The sequence below is a fragment of the Carcharodon carcharias genome, chromosome 12, assembly GCF_017639515.1.
Source record: "Carcharodon carcharias isolate sCarCar2 chromosome 12, sCarCar2.pri, whole genome shotgun sequence".
Lineage (NCBI taxonomy): Eukaryota > Metazoa > Chordata > Chondrichthyes > Lamniformes > Lamnidae > Carcharodon > Carcharodon carcharias.
In genome coordinates this window covers 40,265,059-40,284,545 of record NC_054478.1, presented here as the reverse complement: position 1 = coordinate 40,284,545, position 19,487 = coordinate 40,265,059, and the positions used below count along the sequence as shown (strand labels likewise).

At 38.5% G+C, this 19,487-nt stretch overlaps 1 protein-coding gene across 4 annotated transcripts in view; it reads right to left on the bottom strand.

The window, feature by feature from the left end:
• Nucleotides 1-1,961: 1,961 nt before the first annotated feature.
• zeb2b (zinc finger E-box binding homeobox 2b) overlaps nucleotides 1,962-19,487 on the bottom strand; it is a 133,659-nt gene continuing 116,133 nt past the window's right edge. For all 4 annotated transcript variants that reach the window (XM_041201707.1, XM_041201710.1, XM_041201709.1 and 1 more), the window contains 5 exons: nucleotides 12,958-13,172; nucleotides 9,980-10,088; nucleotides 7,073-9,069; nucleotides 5,248-5,428; nucleotides 1,962-4,159 (listed from right to left, as the gene is read on the bottom strand). In XM_041201707.1, coding sequence (XP_041057641.1) covers nucleotides 3,585-4,159; nucleotides 5,248-5,428; nucleotides 7,073-9,069; nucleotides 9,980-10,088; nucleotides 12,958-13,172 — 3,077 coding nt within the window. In that variant the 3' untranslated portion in view covers nucleotides 1,962-3,584. The remainder of the gene's footprint in view (nucleotides 4,160-5,247; nucleotides 5,429-7,072; nucleotides 9,070-9,979; nucleotides 10,089-12,957; nucleotides 13,173-19,487) is intronic.

Genomic DNA, 19,487 nt, shown 5'->3' with positions numbered 1-19,487 from the left:
ACTATGGATATGCAAGGAAAATGTTACCAAAATGCTTGGGGCATTCTCCAACAGACATAATGATCCTCACTATTTTTATTCTTGAAGATAATTATGTCCAAGGTAATTCACAGATCTTCAGAGAACACATTTAACAACAGTCCTGTTCAAATTGCTGTGCAAATTCAAACCTGTCAATATATTATTCTACAGTATAGCATTAAAGAAAAGCATTTTATTACCCTTTAATACAGCAATCAAGTTTTTTTTAAATGTAAAAATGCTGCTGGGAAAATATATCTGAATATTTACTTTGACTCTATTTTCTTAATGTCACCAGAAATGTATCATCATCCCTATACGGTGTCAAATCTGTTTGAGTTAAGAACCTGCTGCTGCTGCCTTGGAGCAACTGATGACTGAATGTTCAAAGTAATGTGTTGAAATCACTAATGATGGTTTAAGGATAGGATCTCCCTAGGTTTTTCATAAGTTAGGGCGACTGGTAAAATCTACCTCTTATAATTTGGACAAATTGTCTGCTAGTACCAAAATCCCAAATGTTGCTTTCCATAGTGCACTACAGCTTTAAATACATGGACGTGAGATGGAAGCTACTTTCGTTCCCTTTTCTTTGAATTCAAGGCATTTCATCAGATGTCACCATTAATGCAGAGACTGTATGTGTATTTTTTTATTGTTGGGAATGTGAATAAATGTTTGGTCTTGCAATAATGATTTCACTCATTTAGGTTCTGTGACTTTCCCTTAATATATTCAAACCAATTTTGTGTTTTAAGAAAACGTAAGTGAAACACTTTTTTAAAAGTTGTTCAGTGGGAAGTTGCCAGTTTGATGTGGAAAGTTTGTACCTGCAATGTTCTTGAAATGGAAAATAATATAGCTGACAATAAGAGAAAGTAGTATCAGTATGGATGCTATTATTAAAGCACAATTATAAATATGTATTGTGAAGCAAATAAGGGTCTCAGAGTATGAATGTTAAGAAAAATGTGATTATATTTTAACGCATATAGTGCTTAAGTATTCTTAAACGGTCTTGCTTACATATGGTTGAATGGTTGAAAAGAATTTTACAATCTCAGGCAAGCCTGACACTGGCTTTTTTAATTGGATTTTGTAATGGATGTCTTTTAAAAGTCTTCTTCTCAACCTGCACTAGTAAGAAAATTGATGTTTTTTTAAGACGCCAATCAATTCATTGGTATATTCCTGAGATCAGCTTAAACGAGCTGTAAAAGCCATTTCAAAATCAATGGTTTGGCAGTTCAAAAAACTGCATGTCAATCACAATCACTGGTCTTTTAGTTATCATCTGATCTCCGATTTGTCTTCATTATGTGTAATGTATCTTAATTGCCTGCTGGAAATTCAGAATGTAGTGTAACCAGATCCTAGTTACAATATCATGGAGGCACTGTTCAAACCACCACTGGCCCATTTCTGTGAGAACCTCAGTCTCTTTATTTAAAAGACAGCATTCCATTTTGTTAGCCTACACAGTCCCTATGATGAAATGATAAAGCTGTGTGTACACCTCACAACTTACAAAGTACTCTATCCTTAATCAAAAGCTCAATATTGATTTTCCTTCAAATTAAATCCTGTTAATAAAACCTAGATAGCTTATTTAAAAGAAGCCCCTATTTTATGCACCAACCATGAATGGTACTTTGCACCTTATTAGAAGAATGGATGAGAGAGAATATACCCTGTAAATTCACCTGCATATCACCTTTTAAAGCCCAAATCAGCTAAATACAGGGTAGCATAAGGAATAAATTCTTCTTCATGCACTGCCGATTTTATACAATGTGCCCAGTCCTCATTTAGTCTGTTGCTTTCCTCTCAGCAAGCTTATGAAATAAATCCAACCATATAATTTTGTTTATTTTGAGATGGTGAGAGAAATATAAAAGTGGACATTGAGTGAAATAAATAGGACGACAATATAAATTTAAGTTAATAAATATTTTTTTGTTAACAATGCTGTGGATGAAACTGTAATTCTTCATGGTTTGTAGACAATCCTACAGTTAGGAAGGAAACACTATACATTATTATGCACATCAGTTTTCTGCAGTGATGTCCATAGAACCTTAAGCTGCACGTACAGGTCCTAGTTTGGCTACATTTTATTCGAGCATGGTCATTTCCAAGAGAAATTACAAATTGAAAATTTAATAATACTTTTACAAAGACAATTCAGGAAAGATTTCTGTCATGGTATCATACATTGTATTTTAACAGTCCCTCTTTTTTTTAGCTAAAAAACAGATGAAGAAAGTGGAATTTTCAGTCGAAAATACAGTGTTTTCACAAGATCGTATCAAAAGTTCTCAAATTTGGAATCCAGTAATTGGAAAACAAAATAAAATAATAAATTGAAAATTCGTATCTCACAATTAATGTTTGAAAACACAATAAATGCTCTTCTCATTACGTAAAATTTGCCCAAATGATCAACCTCATGTTCCTTTACTAAAATATATCTATATATTGAAGAACTATAATACTGTACACTACAGTATGAAATAAATAAAATTAGGAAATATAAAATGAGCAACATAAATAAATGTTATTTGACCTAAAATAAAATGAATGCAAATTGTTGCAAAGTTTGGTGTAATACTGACAAGTTAATGAACAAAAAAGTACAGAAAATTGCACAAACATATGTAAACTAAGGAACTGCTGCCTAGAATCTAATACTGACATGGGTGCTTCAAAGAACAGGGTGAGCTGTTTAACACTGAAGCTGGTGCAAGGTAACTTTAGTTACCTTTTTTAGCACTATACAAGGATGGCACTTGCAGAACACACAGATTAAAAGGTTTGCATATAAGGCTTTTTAAAACCACCTTTCAAAAGGCTTTCTCCACAACGGTCCCTCTATCTCTCTCTCTCTCTCTCTCTCTCTTACTCTCTCTCTCTTACTCTCACTCTTTCTATTCCTTCATAGCTGGGCCACTTTAAGACTTCAACGTCTAAAAAATCACACATGCATCATTTCATGATCCTTCAAAAATTCTTGGGAACCTAAAATATTGTGTGGTTGCAGAAACAGGCCTAATGACTGGGTCAAACTACAAACAATCCACTAAAATACTGTTGTTTACTTATACAGGTATGGGTAGAAGCACAGGCATTACATTTTCAAGTTACTGTTGTGTGATAATATACATAGGTAGAAACATAGACAATACATTTCTTTTTAGAATTTTGTGTAGTAATACAAGTGGCATGTATTGTAATATACTCCACTATTTTGTGCTAAACAAGAAACTATTAACAGAAGGATAATTTAGGCTGCTGGAACCACACATTTTTTTAGGCCCTAACACTGAACATTTTTTTTTTGCATAATGCAACTCTTCACAACCCAAACTTGACTAATTCCTTCTAACACTGTCGCTTTTTTTTCTTTTTTTTTTCCTTTTTTTGCATCTGACAGACTGCCCCATCTGTCCAACACTCAGGCTTCCAGGAAGCATCAGGCACGTGCATGTACAGCTTAACACAGCAGTGTTTCAAGCAAGTAACAATACTACTGGAAGAAGTAGGAAGCTAAAATGCAGTAGTTATTATATGCCATCTTCCACAATGTCTTCATGTTCTGATTTGGTTTCCGTTTTCTCATCAACTGAGCTATCGTCCATTGAGTGGTCACCATTCTCCTCTTCGTCTCTTATTGTGTCCTGATCTGTATCCATACTTTTATTTTCACTCTCTTCTTCTTCCTCTTCATCAAATTCCTCTTCCCCTTCTTGTCTTACTAATTTCTCTTCATCCTCTTCTCCTTTTTCCTGCTCTCGTTCACTCTCTACTTCTCTTGGCATGCTTTCTCGCTCCTCAGAGTCCGAGTAGCCCTGAGGAGTAATGCTTTGTAAGTAGGGCCGATTCATCAGTAGCTCTGCAGGTTCTAAGTGACCCTTCTGGCGGGCCTCTCGTTCAGCTGCTTCTCTTTCCTCTGCCTCCCGTTTGCAATAGGAATATCTGTGGTTCATGTGCTGCGAGTAGGACCCTGAGTGTGAAAAGCGTTTGCCGCACTTGTCACACTGATACGGTTTCTCACCAGAGTGCAGTCGTGAATGTTCAATAAGATGATGCTTGTGTTTAAATGCCTTCTTACAAATTTGACATTGATGTGGGCGCTTTCCTATAATAAAAAAAGCAAAAAACAGATTAAGATATAATGCTAAAATTTTCTAATATGATTCAACAATCTTCTGATAATTTATATACCTTTGGTGCATCTCCAAGCACATGTCAAAGTGTCAGAAATCTTCAAGTGTTCAGAATTACTGTCAATCATAACTGTCAAAGGTACTACAGATCATTTCTCTGCCCTGAAGCTACAGAATATTTTGAATACAGACTGTCTGTACTTTTGAAAAGATAATTTATGATTTAATAAAGTAGAATATTTAAATGTTTCAGCAAAAAACACAACGAAAATTCTCAAGTTACTAAAAGGCAAGATTCCTGTCAAAATTGGAAAAGTAATGTTTTTTTCGAATAGCAGCTGTAATGACAGAAAAGAATGATATATATTTATAACAACATCAAGTTATGATATGCACTTCATTTTTAACTTATGTAATTGAGAGTATCTCCTTTGGCATTTCAGCCAACGTGTGACCAGAGTTTGGAACTTGGAGCCTTGGCCAAGCAAACATCTGGCTAATTCCACACCACAAATAGCACTGGAATGCATTCAACACCTTCCATAGCTGCAATACTTGAAGCATAATTCAAAAATAGACATGACAGCAAATCCCTGTCAGTCTAATATCATGGGACAAAATGGAGGGCAGATTGGGAAGAGAGTGATGCAACAGCAAGAAAGTGCGAGCATGTACATGTATAAATATAAGAAAGTAAAATGTTGAGCGGGGGTAAAAAAGAAAATAAGTTTAAGTTGCATTAAAATGGAAAACTGGATGAAGAATCTGGACAGGAAAGAAACAGTGCAGTGATGTTGCCAATTACAGTGCAAGTGTTACATCGTAGAGTCCCCCAACATTAAAGATGTAATGTCATACTTCTCATCCCACCTCCCATAAGTAGATGATTCCACAGCCTTAACACCGTATCATGCTAAATAGCCTTAATAAAATCTCTCCTTGTAAAATCAAAGAAATATTGCATCACAGGTAACCATTTTTGTTTATTATTTTAGGATTAAGATATAAGAATCAAATCTAACAGGTACAGGCAGAGCAAAATAAAGAAAAACAAACATACCTGTGTGCTCATATTTATGTCGCAAAAGGGAACTGCTTTTCTGGAATGTTTTGTCACACAAGTCACATGCATACATGCCACTTTCTGTCTTCTTGATCTTCTTTCGGGACAGACAGGAATCTGAATCTGTCATGTCATCCAAGCCTGACATGTAATCTGTAGTTCCATCAAGCAATTCCCCCTAAGATAACATACATTTTTATTAGAAAACCCACTGACCTCCAACTCAAATAAATACCTTGCGCTGTCTCTTGTGATTTCACAATAGGCAAATGCAATATCATATATAAAACATTTAATTTACAAGGCTCAAGTCTGAAAAGGCATTAAACCTGAGAGGCAAATAAAGGAGATATACATGTATTAAATGCACAAAGTGAGTTTTGTCTTGTGTTTGTGTGTGCACGTTTACTGGTTTTGTAAAATAAATTTGTCTCAGTACAGAATTCTTTAACTGGAAACTGAAAAAACTATTAGTTACTGATAAGGCTTACTGTGCATTTAGCCTTGTGAGTAACTGCCTTGTGACATTCTTTTAAATTATCAGTACTGATTACACACTTACAGCAGCTATATTAAATATCTTTATCCTATATGGTTATGATTTATTGTTAATGCAAACAGGCTGGTGAGAAAGGTCTGTAATTGCTATGAAAATTACTACTTGTATGTGAAAACAGGATTTAATTCAACAGTAACGTACATGAAAATGTGCATTATAGCATGGCAACATTCTTTTTGGCATGATATGAGGGGAAGTGCTAAAAGTAATTCTAAAGTGTAAAAATGCACACACGCACCTTCCCACTTTGTTAGCGCTATTACATTTTGTCGACAGAGATATATTAATTGATACCTGCATAAGTTAAAATTAACTGACTGGGTTGAATATATTTGTTTAATAGGACAGCTGCACTGTCAAAATGGAAAGAAAAGGTAAATGTGAATTAGGTACTGTAGCATTCAGTCTACATACACCCTAATCACTGTAACTTTTATTGTGATATATAATATCTGATTCTCATATTAAAACCATTAAAACATTTTTTGGCTTCAAATGGCACTGGTGTTGAAATAAAAATATCAAACATTCTCAATGTTTTGTATTTATTATCAATGCAAGGGGTTAGGTGTGTTCAGATTAAATTAAATACTTTGGCCAGGATTTTCCAGCCCTGCTGTGGCAGGACTGCCGTGGGGGATGTGGTGGTCCAGCCAAAAGTCCACTAACTTTCGGTGGGACCAGATGATCCCGGCAGTGGACAGGGCTGGAAAATCCCGCCCTTTGTTTTTAGAATATTCTATTATTACATAGACAATAAAGACACGTTTTTCAATATGTTTCACACAATAGTATCCTTTTCAAATTTAATTTAATCCCAGGATACCAACTGGCAACATAACATAACCCACTGTTTTACATAGAATGGCAAAATGTGAACAAAGTTCACTTGGTAACCAGGACACCCATTTCAGCATTCAACCTATGGCTTTGGTCTCAATGAGAGTGAAAATAAAGGATATTGTTACTGGATTTCTTGAAAAACTAATGGTTTTTGATAGCTTATCAATACTATTCTGTCATATTGTGCTGTAAGTAAAGATTATCCAGGTGAAAATACAGAATTAAGCTATTCTCTGTCATTCTTATGTTGATCAAATTGATCTTACTCTCACCATGATTGAAGAAAATGTTATTGTATCCATTATAAGTTTATGGCTCTGCAATTGCATATCAATCTATTGCAACATCAATTGTACCCATTTGGATGCTCCTTTTTGCAAAAGTTTTAGAAACGTGACAGAATCAGTCAGCTGCCGTTACCTGGAACGTTTGCTTCCGCTGATACTTTCTCCTCTGTTGCAATTCTGCAAAAGTAGCTGCACCTGTTCCATATGTGTAGGCCATGTGTGGGAGGAAGCCCATTTGATCTAGCCCTGGGTATGGTCGCAGACCTGGAACACTAGACTGGACTGAGGGCATGAAAGCGGCCGGGGGAAATGCATTTTGTGGTGGAAGCGTTGTGTACAACGGTTTGGCACTAAATGGATTTATACTGAATACTGGCTTAGTGCTTTTCTCTAGGGTGTTGTTAGTATTAGGCAATTCCTTCTTCAGGAAAGTCAAGTTCAAGGGCTCATCTGGATTCTCTGATGGATAGGAAATACTGTTATGGTCAACAATAATACTATTGGTTTTATTTCTTATTTTTCCTGTGACAACACTTTTATGTTCATTCTTTTGTTTTGGCAAAGACAAGTCCAGAGGCTCAGCCTGAGGCTCTTCTGAAGAGAAGCTGTTTGGAGTGTATGAGCTACTATGGGAGTTCTTAGAGGAAGTAGAGGAAAGATTCAAAGGGGAAGGAGTATTGCTCCTTGAGTGGTCCATCTTATCACCAATTGGTTTAATACTGTTAAACTGAGAAGATTTAATAAGCCTGAGAGGTGCATCACAATTAGTAACACTGTTATGCAGTTCTGCTATTGATGGTGACGTTATTGAGTCCATCGGCTTTAATGCTGTCGTTGGGTGCCTAACTGACAGACAGTCTTTACTTATGAACATGTCGGTGGCAGCTGATGCCAACTCAGCACTGGTCCGATCCAGTGGCGGTGACCTGGAATTAGAGAACTGGTAGACCTTCCTCTGCTCAAACCATTCTTTTACAAAATCCTGAGGGAGGCCAACGGCAATGGAAATTTTCAGTAGTTCTTCAGAATTTGGCTCCATATTCATGGCATAATAAGCTTTCAATACAGACATGTGGTCCTTATAAGCATTTATGGGGCTGGGGATACCTTTTTCTGAAAGAAGGGAGGACAACATATAAGCTTGCTTTTCACCCAGCATTCCTGTTTTATTGGTAATTACTTCACTCGGTTGAAGCACAGCCTTGATTTCTTCATTCATCTTGCACATGTAGCGTTCATGCTGATGTAAGGGAATGGGACCAGGGAAAGCCTCCCTACAAAATTGGCAAGAGTAAGGAGATGTATTATTGTTGTCAAATGTCTTTTCCTCCATACCGAGATCTAATGCAGAACAGCTCATGTTACGTAACCTGTCCTTTTTCAAACTGCTCATTTGCCTTTGTGAGTCCGTGCTCAAGCTTTGAAGACAAGCTTTGGCTTCATTCACCTTTTCTAGTGTGTAGTCAATAATACTTTTAGTGGCACCATTATGGCTGACAACTGGAAGACCAACAGATGGCATAACAGGGGAGGTAACTCCTTGTTCCTCAGCCAAGGAAGCTTGAGAGGCTGGCTCTTTCACATGATAACCTTTAAGTCTTGAAATCTCATCAGATTTGCAGTCCATTTTTTGCCTACACACTGTATTGTCAACAATTTTGAGGACCTTTTGGACTTCACTTAAGTTACTGCTTGCTACATTTGAAAAGCCTAGTATTGGTGCTTCCATCCCTACTCCTAAGTGCTGCATTGGACTTAGAACTGAAGTGTTGATCGACAGTGGGCTGCTAGCTCCTACTCCACCATTTGGAAAATTACCAAACCCATGGGAAGTCATCATGGCCTTGTAGTCATTGAAATCTAGTGGCTCTGTCTTGATTTTAAGTAGTCCTGGTTGCTCAGGGATACCAAGAGGCTTGCCATTCTCCAGTTTGTGCCTCAGTTGTGTAATTGCTGAATTGGTAGGAGAGGAAGAAACTGAAGTAGGAGACGAGCCCGGTTTTAAGCTGGTTCGCATCCTACCATTGACAGAAATCAAGCCAATGCACTTCTTGCTACTGATGTGAGAGCTGTACGAACCGGAGTGAGAAAAGCGCTTCTTGCAGTTTGGACACTCATATGGCTTTTCACCTGAAAAATGTTTAAGCAATTAAATTTAAACTTATACAGTATTTGATAATCACAGCAAAAGTATGCATTTCAGCAAATTAATGAGTTAAACATTAGTGAGAAGAAATCGTAGAAATTTACAGCATGGAGAACAGCCTATCATATCCATGATGACCCACAAAGAGTCATCCGGCATGATTGCACTTTCCAGTTCTTGACCTGCAGCCTAGTAGGTTATGGCACTTCCAGTACATATACTAGTACTTAATGTTACAAAAGTTTCTCCCTTTATTACTCTTTCAGGCAGTGAGTTCCTGATCTCCACCACTCTCTGGGTGAAAAATAATCCCCTTGAATGTCATCTTACTCTCCTACCTCCTAAATCTATGCTTCCTGATTACAGACCCCTCAATCAAGGCGAATAAGTTCTTCCGATCCACTCTAGCTTAGACCCCTTATGATTTTATTCACTTCAACTAGATCCCTCCTCAACCTCTTTTGTTTCAAATGAAACAACTCTGGCCTATCCAATCTTTCCTTAGAACTAAAATTCTCCAGAAAAAATAAATATACATTAATTGTACAAAAATAATGACATTTAATATTTAATATATTATAAGGTTGCCTCTTCACACCAAATGTCATAAAAATCATAGGGGTAATTTAACAAATTTGTGCTCTTGCTGTGGAGCTCCGCTGACTTGGAGCACATATCAGGATTTCAGGAGGGGAGGTCACCTGTCCCTGTAGGGCTTTCTGGAAAATAATTTTAATGGACAGATATCCTGCAGGGCCCACTGGTGTCCGTTCCTGCAGTTCCAATGTGCACTTCTGGCAGGTGAAACTCCACACCGAGAGCCTTTTTGTAAAACTTAACCTCGTCCTTCAAAGCATAACTTTTATCTAGCAGACTAAGAAATGTGATGCTCACCACTATGAATTCGCAGGTGTTCCTTCAGATGGTGTTTGTACTTAAAGGCCTTGCCGCACTCTGTGCATTTGAACTTGCGATTACCAGCACCGTGGGTCAGCATGTGGTGCTACGGAGGGAAGATACTTAAATGAGTCTTGTGCACAGCTTGGTGAAATTTGTGAACAGTCACAGCTAACAGAACAGACATGCCAAATGGACCCTATTTACATACAGACATTCTAGATACCAGCAAGCTTCTAAATCTGTTTGTCTTTCATACTGTGGTTTTTGAAAGAACTGTTAAGCCCTTCAGGTCTCACATCATGTACAACAAAAAAAAATTTCCAAAAGAAAATTACTGCCAAAGGAGGCATAACCATCAAAACCAATTCCTTCTGTGCTATTACCAATTTATGGTTCTATTATTGATACATTCATGTCAAGTGTCACATGAAAAACGCAAAGTCAGAAGTAAAAGTGTATTAAATTTTTGCTGGGACCTTGCTGATTGAATGTGGATGAAGTATCTTAACAGTAGCAGATTAATAGTTAAAATTAATTAATATTCAATGCTTTGTTACATTATGTAAAAAAAAAGTTAAAATCTCAACAGAGCTGACCTTTCTTAAACATCTGGCAGAAAGCACAATATGAAAATTAACTGGCAAGAAATTAAATTGATAGCAACGGATACTCAAGGTAGGAGGTCAGCTTTCTAAAGTAGCAAGATACAAAAGCTTTGCAAGGGAACAGCGCTGAACAGTGTGACAACTGCTAGGGTGTGCTGACTCTTCCCACATTCCTGGTGAGACAGATGGTGTTGGACAGGACACAGGGAGGTTTGTTCAAACAGCAGCAACCTTCAAAGATCAAGCAAACCCTGGCCTGCAGAGCGCCAATGAGGGACTGGTGCTCATATGTTGCTGAGCTGCATAAACAAACAGCAACAGCTGCTTTGTCTCCCCTCAATCCTTGGAGGACTGATGCAAACTTTAGTTGCGCCTCTGTTAATATGATACAATCATTTGTAATTACTAAGTGGGAGTACCATGATCAAATTAGGGGGCTTTTTTTTTCAACGTTGAAGCTAAACAGAAATAAATAAAATGTATAAATGAGGACAGAAGAAGAAACAGCAGAGGACACATACTGGGCAAAACACACAAAATAGTGTGACTCCATGACAAGAAAGCATAGGTATATACTTTCAAGAATGAGATTCTTTTACAGTGTTCTTCAATTTTCAGATAAAATAATGATGGGGTTTATGTTCAATTATAATGATGCAAAACAAAAATAATTTTTGTGAGGTCTTCGCAGAATACTTAAATGGTTTTATATTGATGGAGCACTGTCGACTACAGTTGCATTGTACTCCCAACATCAGTGGCACTCTTTAGTATAACAGATTCAACCTCCAGTGACTTGTCAGCATCGACAACTCACATTACGCTTAATTCTGCAAACTGCCATTGAGCCCTGGTTAAACCAAAAAAGATACAGCTTCCCTTGCTTTTCACATTGGGAATAATGGGTCTCTGCTGTAGATTTATTGTAGTGGTTGAAATAAAAGAAAATAATGGAAAGTGGCCCATGGAGCTTGTGTGTAGGTTTGAGTGCTGTTTGCTAGATCCAATTTTATCATGTTAAAGTGCCATCAGTAAAATTGAGAACATCATTATTCTGTAGGTGCAGATTATTTTCCTGACAAAGGGCAACTGTAATACCAGTATTTGAACCTTTAAAAGAGAGTAGGAGTCAGGTTCAAAATATTACAGTCATTCTTTATAACAATGCTGAGATAAAATGAGCCTTGTGTTTTAATAAGGTACGTTCTGTAATTTTCTGGAAGCATTTTTAAATCAGTTGTTAATGGTACAGACTGTGCACCAAAAGGTGAAAGAGAAACTTCATTTAAAATAAAATTACGCTGACAGAAAGTGCTTTATTTAAAATCCAAATGAAATGGAACTGTCATAAGAGAACAAAACAAACCACAATATATTACTGCTTAAATTTTCCAATGGATTTTTTTTTGTAATGTCTTGGATATTTGTCTCATCTTCTAAAGCAACAAAGTTGTCATGTGCAAACGAAAATATTTGAATGAAACCATTCTCTAAAATGATAACAATGGAATAAGTACACTTTTAGACGACTATTTACAATATATGGTATTTCACATTTCCCAGGAGGAGGCAGAAGAAGTTAGGCTACGTAACACAAATGGTTTAGTAATTTTTAATCCAAGCATGTGTTCCTTTGAGAGAGGTATATGTATGTGCCAAAGAACAGGGAACAGTGTTGTGTAACTTATCTCCTTCTATCGCCTGAGTATAGAGAGTAAGCTAGTGTTTCAACAACAAATATATTGACAGGTCTCTTTCTAAAAGGATTGGGGAGGGGAGGGACATTGGTGAGAAAAATAATTCAATAAACAGCTTTACAAAATCAAAAAATAGTTTTAAAGGGAAATCTTTGGAGTATTTGTATAATGGAACTCAACCAAACCGTGGCTGGAGGGAGTTGGCAGTAATTATTAAAATAAAAATGTATGGCAGGCAGAGGAAGCAAATGATCAGCAGAGGTGGTAGCATTATTTAAAAAACTGTTGCTTTCAGCTATTAGCCAGGCCATAGGCCACACAGGTTTGAATCGCCTATTTTGATTAAAGAGTACGACCACAACGGTATTGTGGAGATGACACACCATTTTAATAAGATTTTGAAAATGAAGGCAATGCCCCAAACTTAAGCTAAACTTAACTTCAAGTGCTGATAATGTTTCTAAATTGGATATTAAAATGCTCATTCAATCGTGAGTACATGATATTAAATCATCCTGGAAGAGACCATCAAAAAACCATTTAAACCTAAATTAGAGCTATTACCATTAAAGATTTGCATCTTCAAAATGCCATAAAAAATTAATAGCCAATGGCAATTAAAATGATATTTATCCTCTAAGGGTTACCCATACCCATCCAGGAGCCCCACCTGATCTCTCCCCGGCTTGTGCGTGGCCATATGTCGTTCAAGCTGGGTGCGGTAGGCAAATGTATAGTTGCACAGGGGGCAGGCGAAGTTGTCCTCGTTCTTTTCATGACGATATTTAATGTGCTCCTTTAGTGATGTCAAACGCTTGTAGCCCCGGTCGCAGTATGGACAGGTCAGCAGTTGGGCAAAAGCATCTGGAGTTCCAGGTGGCAGGTCTGCAGCCAGGGAGGGGAAAGGGAGAGCACAGGCCAAGAGGTCAGCAATCAATGGCAGTTAATGGGATGACTGCCCGGATGGTATGACTGGAATCGCTGCAATCTGCTGCTTCAAGTGCCATCATTACAGTGGCCTCTGCACACTTCGATTCCCCATACACACCCAGGCCAAGGTTGTACATGTCATTTCATACTGTGTCTGGAACTTCAGACTAGAATTTGATATACTTTTTTTTTAAAGTACGTTTTTTCTCAATAATTCCACTGAAACTTCTAATACACTTACCAAGAAAGCTCCACCACATCAATTAATATTTCAACATTTATAAATGCAAAAGGATAATCGGCTATGACCAAACAATATAGCATTTTAAATAGCCATTTCACATACCATAATCAAAGAAAGAAAAATCAAATCACTTCTTTTTAATTTTTGTTTTGGAGACACGACCAATTTGAATGGTTTATTCACATCATGTTAATGTCAGTGAGAATAATAATATGTTGAGATTTCCTGTCAAAGTATTCAAAAGGAATCCATTTTGCAATCAAATCAGTATTTTAAAAAAATCAGTCACTTCTTGCAGTGAACACTACAGGAATTTGCGAGGATTTTGTTTGCACCGTGCACTTCAGAGGGAGCATTTGGCTCTCACTGGGGTGACATGAAAATAATAAGAAAGTGTGTACAGCCGTGAATATTTTGTGTGAAAAAAAAAGTGGCAGCAGGCGGAAATCAACCAAGAAGGAAACAACATTCAAAGGTAAAACTGGAATTCTCTGAAACCCGGGAATAAAGTGACAATGTGGAATCCATTGAGTGCGCTTGTTTATATGAAAACAGCAATAGTCGCACAGATTCAAAGAGAAATATGATCAATGTTTAAAAATAAAAGCAGTACAGAGCCCACATCATAAATGGCAATGTTAGGCTATATTAAAAAAATTGGGATACTGTGCCTTTGAAAGTTAGGCTGTTCAAGTATTTTTTTAACTATCAGTTAATGGTGAGGCAAAGCAAATTTTAACACCTGTGTGTTTATTGCGCCCAAGTTGAAGTACAGATTTCATTTTTCTACAAGGGCCCCACTTAAGAAAAAATGAGAGCTGGTACAATGTTTAAAGATTGGGGTGTGCTTAAGATGGAAGCATTTATGGTTTCAAATGACAACCTGAGACCATAGCAAGAGGCATGGAAACTGGTGACGACCACGTCACGTCCCTAAAATCAGTCATGTTTTTCTCCCCATCTGCTGGCTGGAACAGGCCCATTTATACCTGAGGCCAATAATGCTTTTAAAATGTTCACAGCTGCACTCTGGTTGCTACCCTGGGTATAAATGGGGTGTAGTTTAATGGTGTTGTTATGACCCAATCAAAATGAGATCTTTGGAGGGCAGGAATTAAAAAGCATGTTTTAGGGTTAGTCCTGCCTATTTCAATTTTCTACCCAACTTTCGATGACAGATATTCCTCTCACAATAGTGATTTAAGTGATAGTAATTTTTCAATGTTGTTCAGATAAAATTATTTAAATGTTACTGTCAATGTTGGTGATTACCAACAAAAGGGAAGACTATGAGAAAAGACAATCCTTCTTGTGATTTATCAACCTTGAAGGGCAAGAAAACTTTATAAGGGGAGGATTCAAACAGAATATTACAGGTGATACAGGCACTGAGATGTTCCTTTGGAGGGAAAAAGGAGATGGAGATCAGAAGGGTATTCTTTGGGGACTCTGAGTGAGATGATTTACATGTCAGACACTTGAAAACTGAAGTCCAGTTAGTTGCTTGGTCAAAGTTGCTTCCCAACTATAATGGGAATATTTTGATTCTAAACGCCACAGGGTGGTAAGTTCAATAGTCCAATCTGGCAGCTACCATGAGTGGTTGAAAATAGACCACGTGGACTGTAAGCAGATTTATCCCATTACTGGCTGCTCAGAGAGAAACCCAAAAGGTCCTTATTATCTAAATGTATTGTCTAAGCTGGGCAGCTTTTTAAAATAGATTTGCATTGTGATTTCTTCAGCACAAATCCTTTTCCCAGCTCAGCTGAAAAGTCAAAAAAAGTACTGACCCATCAACAAATTTGACTAAACAGCTGACAGCAGCTTTAGCAGTAGTGTGCCTTAAAATTTTGAGGGGGAAATAAGCAACTTTAACAACAAGCTTATACTTCAACCTTGTAATGTAACATAACAAAATGTATTTCTCAAAGGCATTATATAATCCTGCGATCACTATACTTACAAAATTGCTGCTTATTATGCTCACCCACTAGCGAGGTCAAGTCTTTTACCTGCCTGTTGCCAACTGAGCATGTATGAACGTTAAGAAAAGCAGCTATTGTTTCACAACTTATCAACCCAGTCTGTTGTTGTTTCTAGAAATGTTTATATATATATATATATATATATATATGTTTTGTCTCATAAGCTTTGTGCTTTTAAAGATATATATTAAATATATTTTTCTGCATGGTGGGAATAACTTTTGGAAATATCGTCATTCCCATTAAACAATTGTCACCACTGAAGAACAGCAATCAGTTTATAGAGGCAATGGTTCAACATACCAGGGGAATGGACATTTTAAGGATAGAAATATTGTTTTTGCAATATGGGTCGGGATTTTCCGTGCCCGCTGGCACGGGTGTGTTCGGTGGCGTGAGTGACAATATGGCAAGAAGGCCAAAAATTGGTTTCACGATGTCATGAAACCAGTTTGCGATCGTCCGCTCAGCCAGTCGTTGGCGGGCTGCATTCTCTGCCATTGGTTGTTGGGAACCTTATTGCAATATGTCAGCATGTCATTATAAGGCCAGCCCACCGTGCTCATTCCCCCTTTCACCACCCCCCCCCGGGTTCGTCTGTCCACGTCGACTGGAAAACACAGTGACTTGTTTCACAACAGCACTTGGCAGGCTGCATTTCACTCAGGGTTTCAAGGTTTGTTTGCCTACCTTGCTTCGGTCTGCACTCTCAGTCATCAGCGCCAGGCTTCACAGACAGAACCGCATCACTTTAGGGGGGCACACGGGCAGGTCTCTACCTACCAGATCAGCCATATGTGGGTGGCTATTCAATGACTGCAGGGCTATGGCTTGCTTGGGGAAGGGGGAGAAGCGGCTTCAGGCAAGGGAAGAGGCTGCAGGGCAAGGGCTGAACTGGGGAAAGATGGTATCCCAGGGTCTGTGTGGTGGGGGGGCATGTTGATCTGTGCAAGTGGCCTCAAGGTGGAGAGGGCTGAGGAGGCAGTCTCCAGTGGACATGAGGCCAGATGGATATGTAAGGGTATGTGTGTAAGAATGGGTGGTGATATCCCTTGAGCTGGCAGTGAGTGAGATGCCAGTGAATGTGTGATGGGCTTGACTGTATGAGTTTAGAATGATGAGATGGTTGCCATAATGTGACAGCATGGATGAGATCATTCATCCTCTATCTGCATTGGATGGCCAACCTCTTCTGTGCGACATTAGCACTGATCACCACTGCCATCGACTACCAAGCCAGAGTGGTAATGTAGCTGCCCCTCCTGCGGCTAGAGCGGGAGGTAGAGGGAATCACAGTGGGCCTCCACATTGTCCAAAAGGTGCTCAAGGGCTGCAATCTTCTTGCCTTTCCGGGCCATGTCTTCTTTGCAGCAGTCCTGAGCTGGAAGCACTGAGCGTGGCTGTGCTTTAAATGTGGTGCCTGGCATGATGAAGCGGTGAGGTGACGGTGTGGCAGGTGAATTGGAGCCCACCTGTCATGGAAACGGCATGTGTCGGGAATGCCTAATTTATGAGGCAGATTTGGAGCAATACAACAGTGCCAACTTTCATCCCTGGTTTTAGAGTGAACAGGCCGAAAGCAGTCCAAAATGAAGGTGCACCATTTATCACCCCATTATAGCAAAAATGCAATGCTCTATGCTATTGAAGCAAGCCGAGAAACAAATGAGCATGCCCACAACTAAAATTGGCGGATATCTACTGAAATATGCCTGTAGGGATTCTACACCATCTACGGACCCCAATTCAATGTTGGGTGCACCAAAGAGTGGAGCATGCATTCTTTGTGCTTTGTCCGGTGCATGTTGAGTGGCTAAATGATCAGGCTTCAAGGGACTGTCAAAACAGGGGATAAATCATTCTGGTGGCCAAGAGGAATATAAATACTTTGCCTTCTAGCCCCATAGGTATGTTCCAATTGCTACTAGATCCTCCGTACCCTCCTTTCCCCCACTAACCCTGCACCAGCATTGCATACAGGTTTCCTTCAATATTTACCCACCTTACTCCCAATTATTTGTCAGCGTTCATGAGCACCGGTAGCTCACCAAGAGTATTTTAATGTGGCCGCACCATGGGCAGAAATTTCCCCTCGTCGGCGGGGCTGTGCGGGGGCAGTTGTGAACCAGATTGGTGCCCTCGATTGGGGCTGCACCACCAATTTACATAGGCAGGCCAATTAAGGCCTGCCAAGCCTTAATTGGCCTGCCCATGTAAAATGGTGCTTCAGGACGATTACTTTCAGTTATGAAACATTGAAGAAAGGTAAAAAAATAAATAAATTTAAGGACATGTCCCCTCATGTGAAACTGTTGCATGAGCTGAGACATGTCCATTATAATTAATAAACCCTTCATGAAACCTCATCCTGCCCGTGGATGAGGTTTCGTGAAAAATGTGAAGGCCGCCTGGGCTCTTCGCTTGCCTGTCAGCCTTAAGGTTGGACAGGCAGCATTCTTAACAACTTTAATTACTTTCTTCATGGCCTTAATAGGCCTTTGACATTTCGGCGAGCGCGCAGCTAACGCGGCTGCGCACCCGCCGAACTGACAATCTAAATTATGCGCAGTGACGTTGGGATGCTTGCGTCATTTTACGCGTCGGCGAGTGGGCCTTGCCCCCACTCACCAACCCAAAAATTCTTCCCCATGAAATTGTTCCGGTCTCTCACTGCTGCCATCAGGTGGGCAGTTCAATCACTTCATCTGCCAACCACTCAATGTGCACACTAAACGAGATGGGCCCATACATGTCTACATTCTTTGTGGTGCAAATGTATGCTTACACTACCCAAATATTGCTTAGATTAACATTCTGGACCATTTCAAGTAACATGGAGTAAAGCAGCTCTCCTCTTTAATATAACCCAATTCTTCTAAAAAGTATTAATTTCTACAAACAAAAGGGCATATACCACAGCACCCAAATACTTATGTATTTTAAATATATATTTTACATTCTAGCATTGAAACTGGGTATTCTACTATTGGCGCTATTAATTCCTTTCTAAATGTGTGATATTTATGTTAGTATGATAAGTATTCTAAAAAATACAGAAAATGGTTTTAAAGAGACCAACTTTGACAAATAATTAACAAACTCACATTTACAAAGATAAGAATGGGTGGTGGGGCAATTTATCTACTGATTAAGTGAGCACTGCGTGCATGAATTGCAAAGATGTAAATATCTGTGTAAGAAATCTGGCTCCCAAAGCACCTATCCTGTCTGAATATTCGTAAATATCAATAATAAAGTACTTTCTACTACTACCCTAGCTAAATCTACAGACACTTAAACAAGAAGAGTTAACAAAGTGGATGTTGGTCCCATAGAAAGTGAATCTGGGGAATTAATAATGGAAAATAAAAAGATGGCAGATGAATTGAACCGATATTTTGCATTGGTCTTAACTATAGAGGATATAAGTATCATTCCAGAAATAGCTTTAAATCAGGAATTGGACGGAAGGGAGAAACTCAAAAAAATTACAATCACCAGGGAAACAGTACTTAGGCAATTGTTGGAACTGCAATTGACAAGTCCCCAGGCCCTGATGGATTTCATCCTAGGGTCTTAAAAGAAATGGCTTGTGAGATAGTTGCTCCATTGGTTTTAATTATCAAAAAAATCACTAGATTCGGGGAAGGTTCCATTAGGTTGGAAAATAGTGAATGTAACTTCTTTATTCAGAAAGCAGGAAACTATAGGCCAGTTAGCTTAACATCCATCATAGGGAAAATGTTAGAAGCTAATTTACGAACATTATAGCAGGGCACTTAGATAAATTCAAAGTAATCAAACAGAGTCAACATGGTTTTGTGAAAGGGAAATCATGTTTAACCAATTTATTGGAGTTCTTTGAAGAAGTAACATGCACTGTGGATAATGGGGAACTAGTGGATGTACTGAAATTAGATTTTTAGAAGGCATTTGATAAGGTGCCACATCAAAGGTTATCACAGAAAATAAAAGCTCATGCTGTAGGGGGTATCATATTGGCATGAATAGAAGATTGGCTAGCCAAAAGAAAACTGA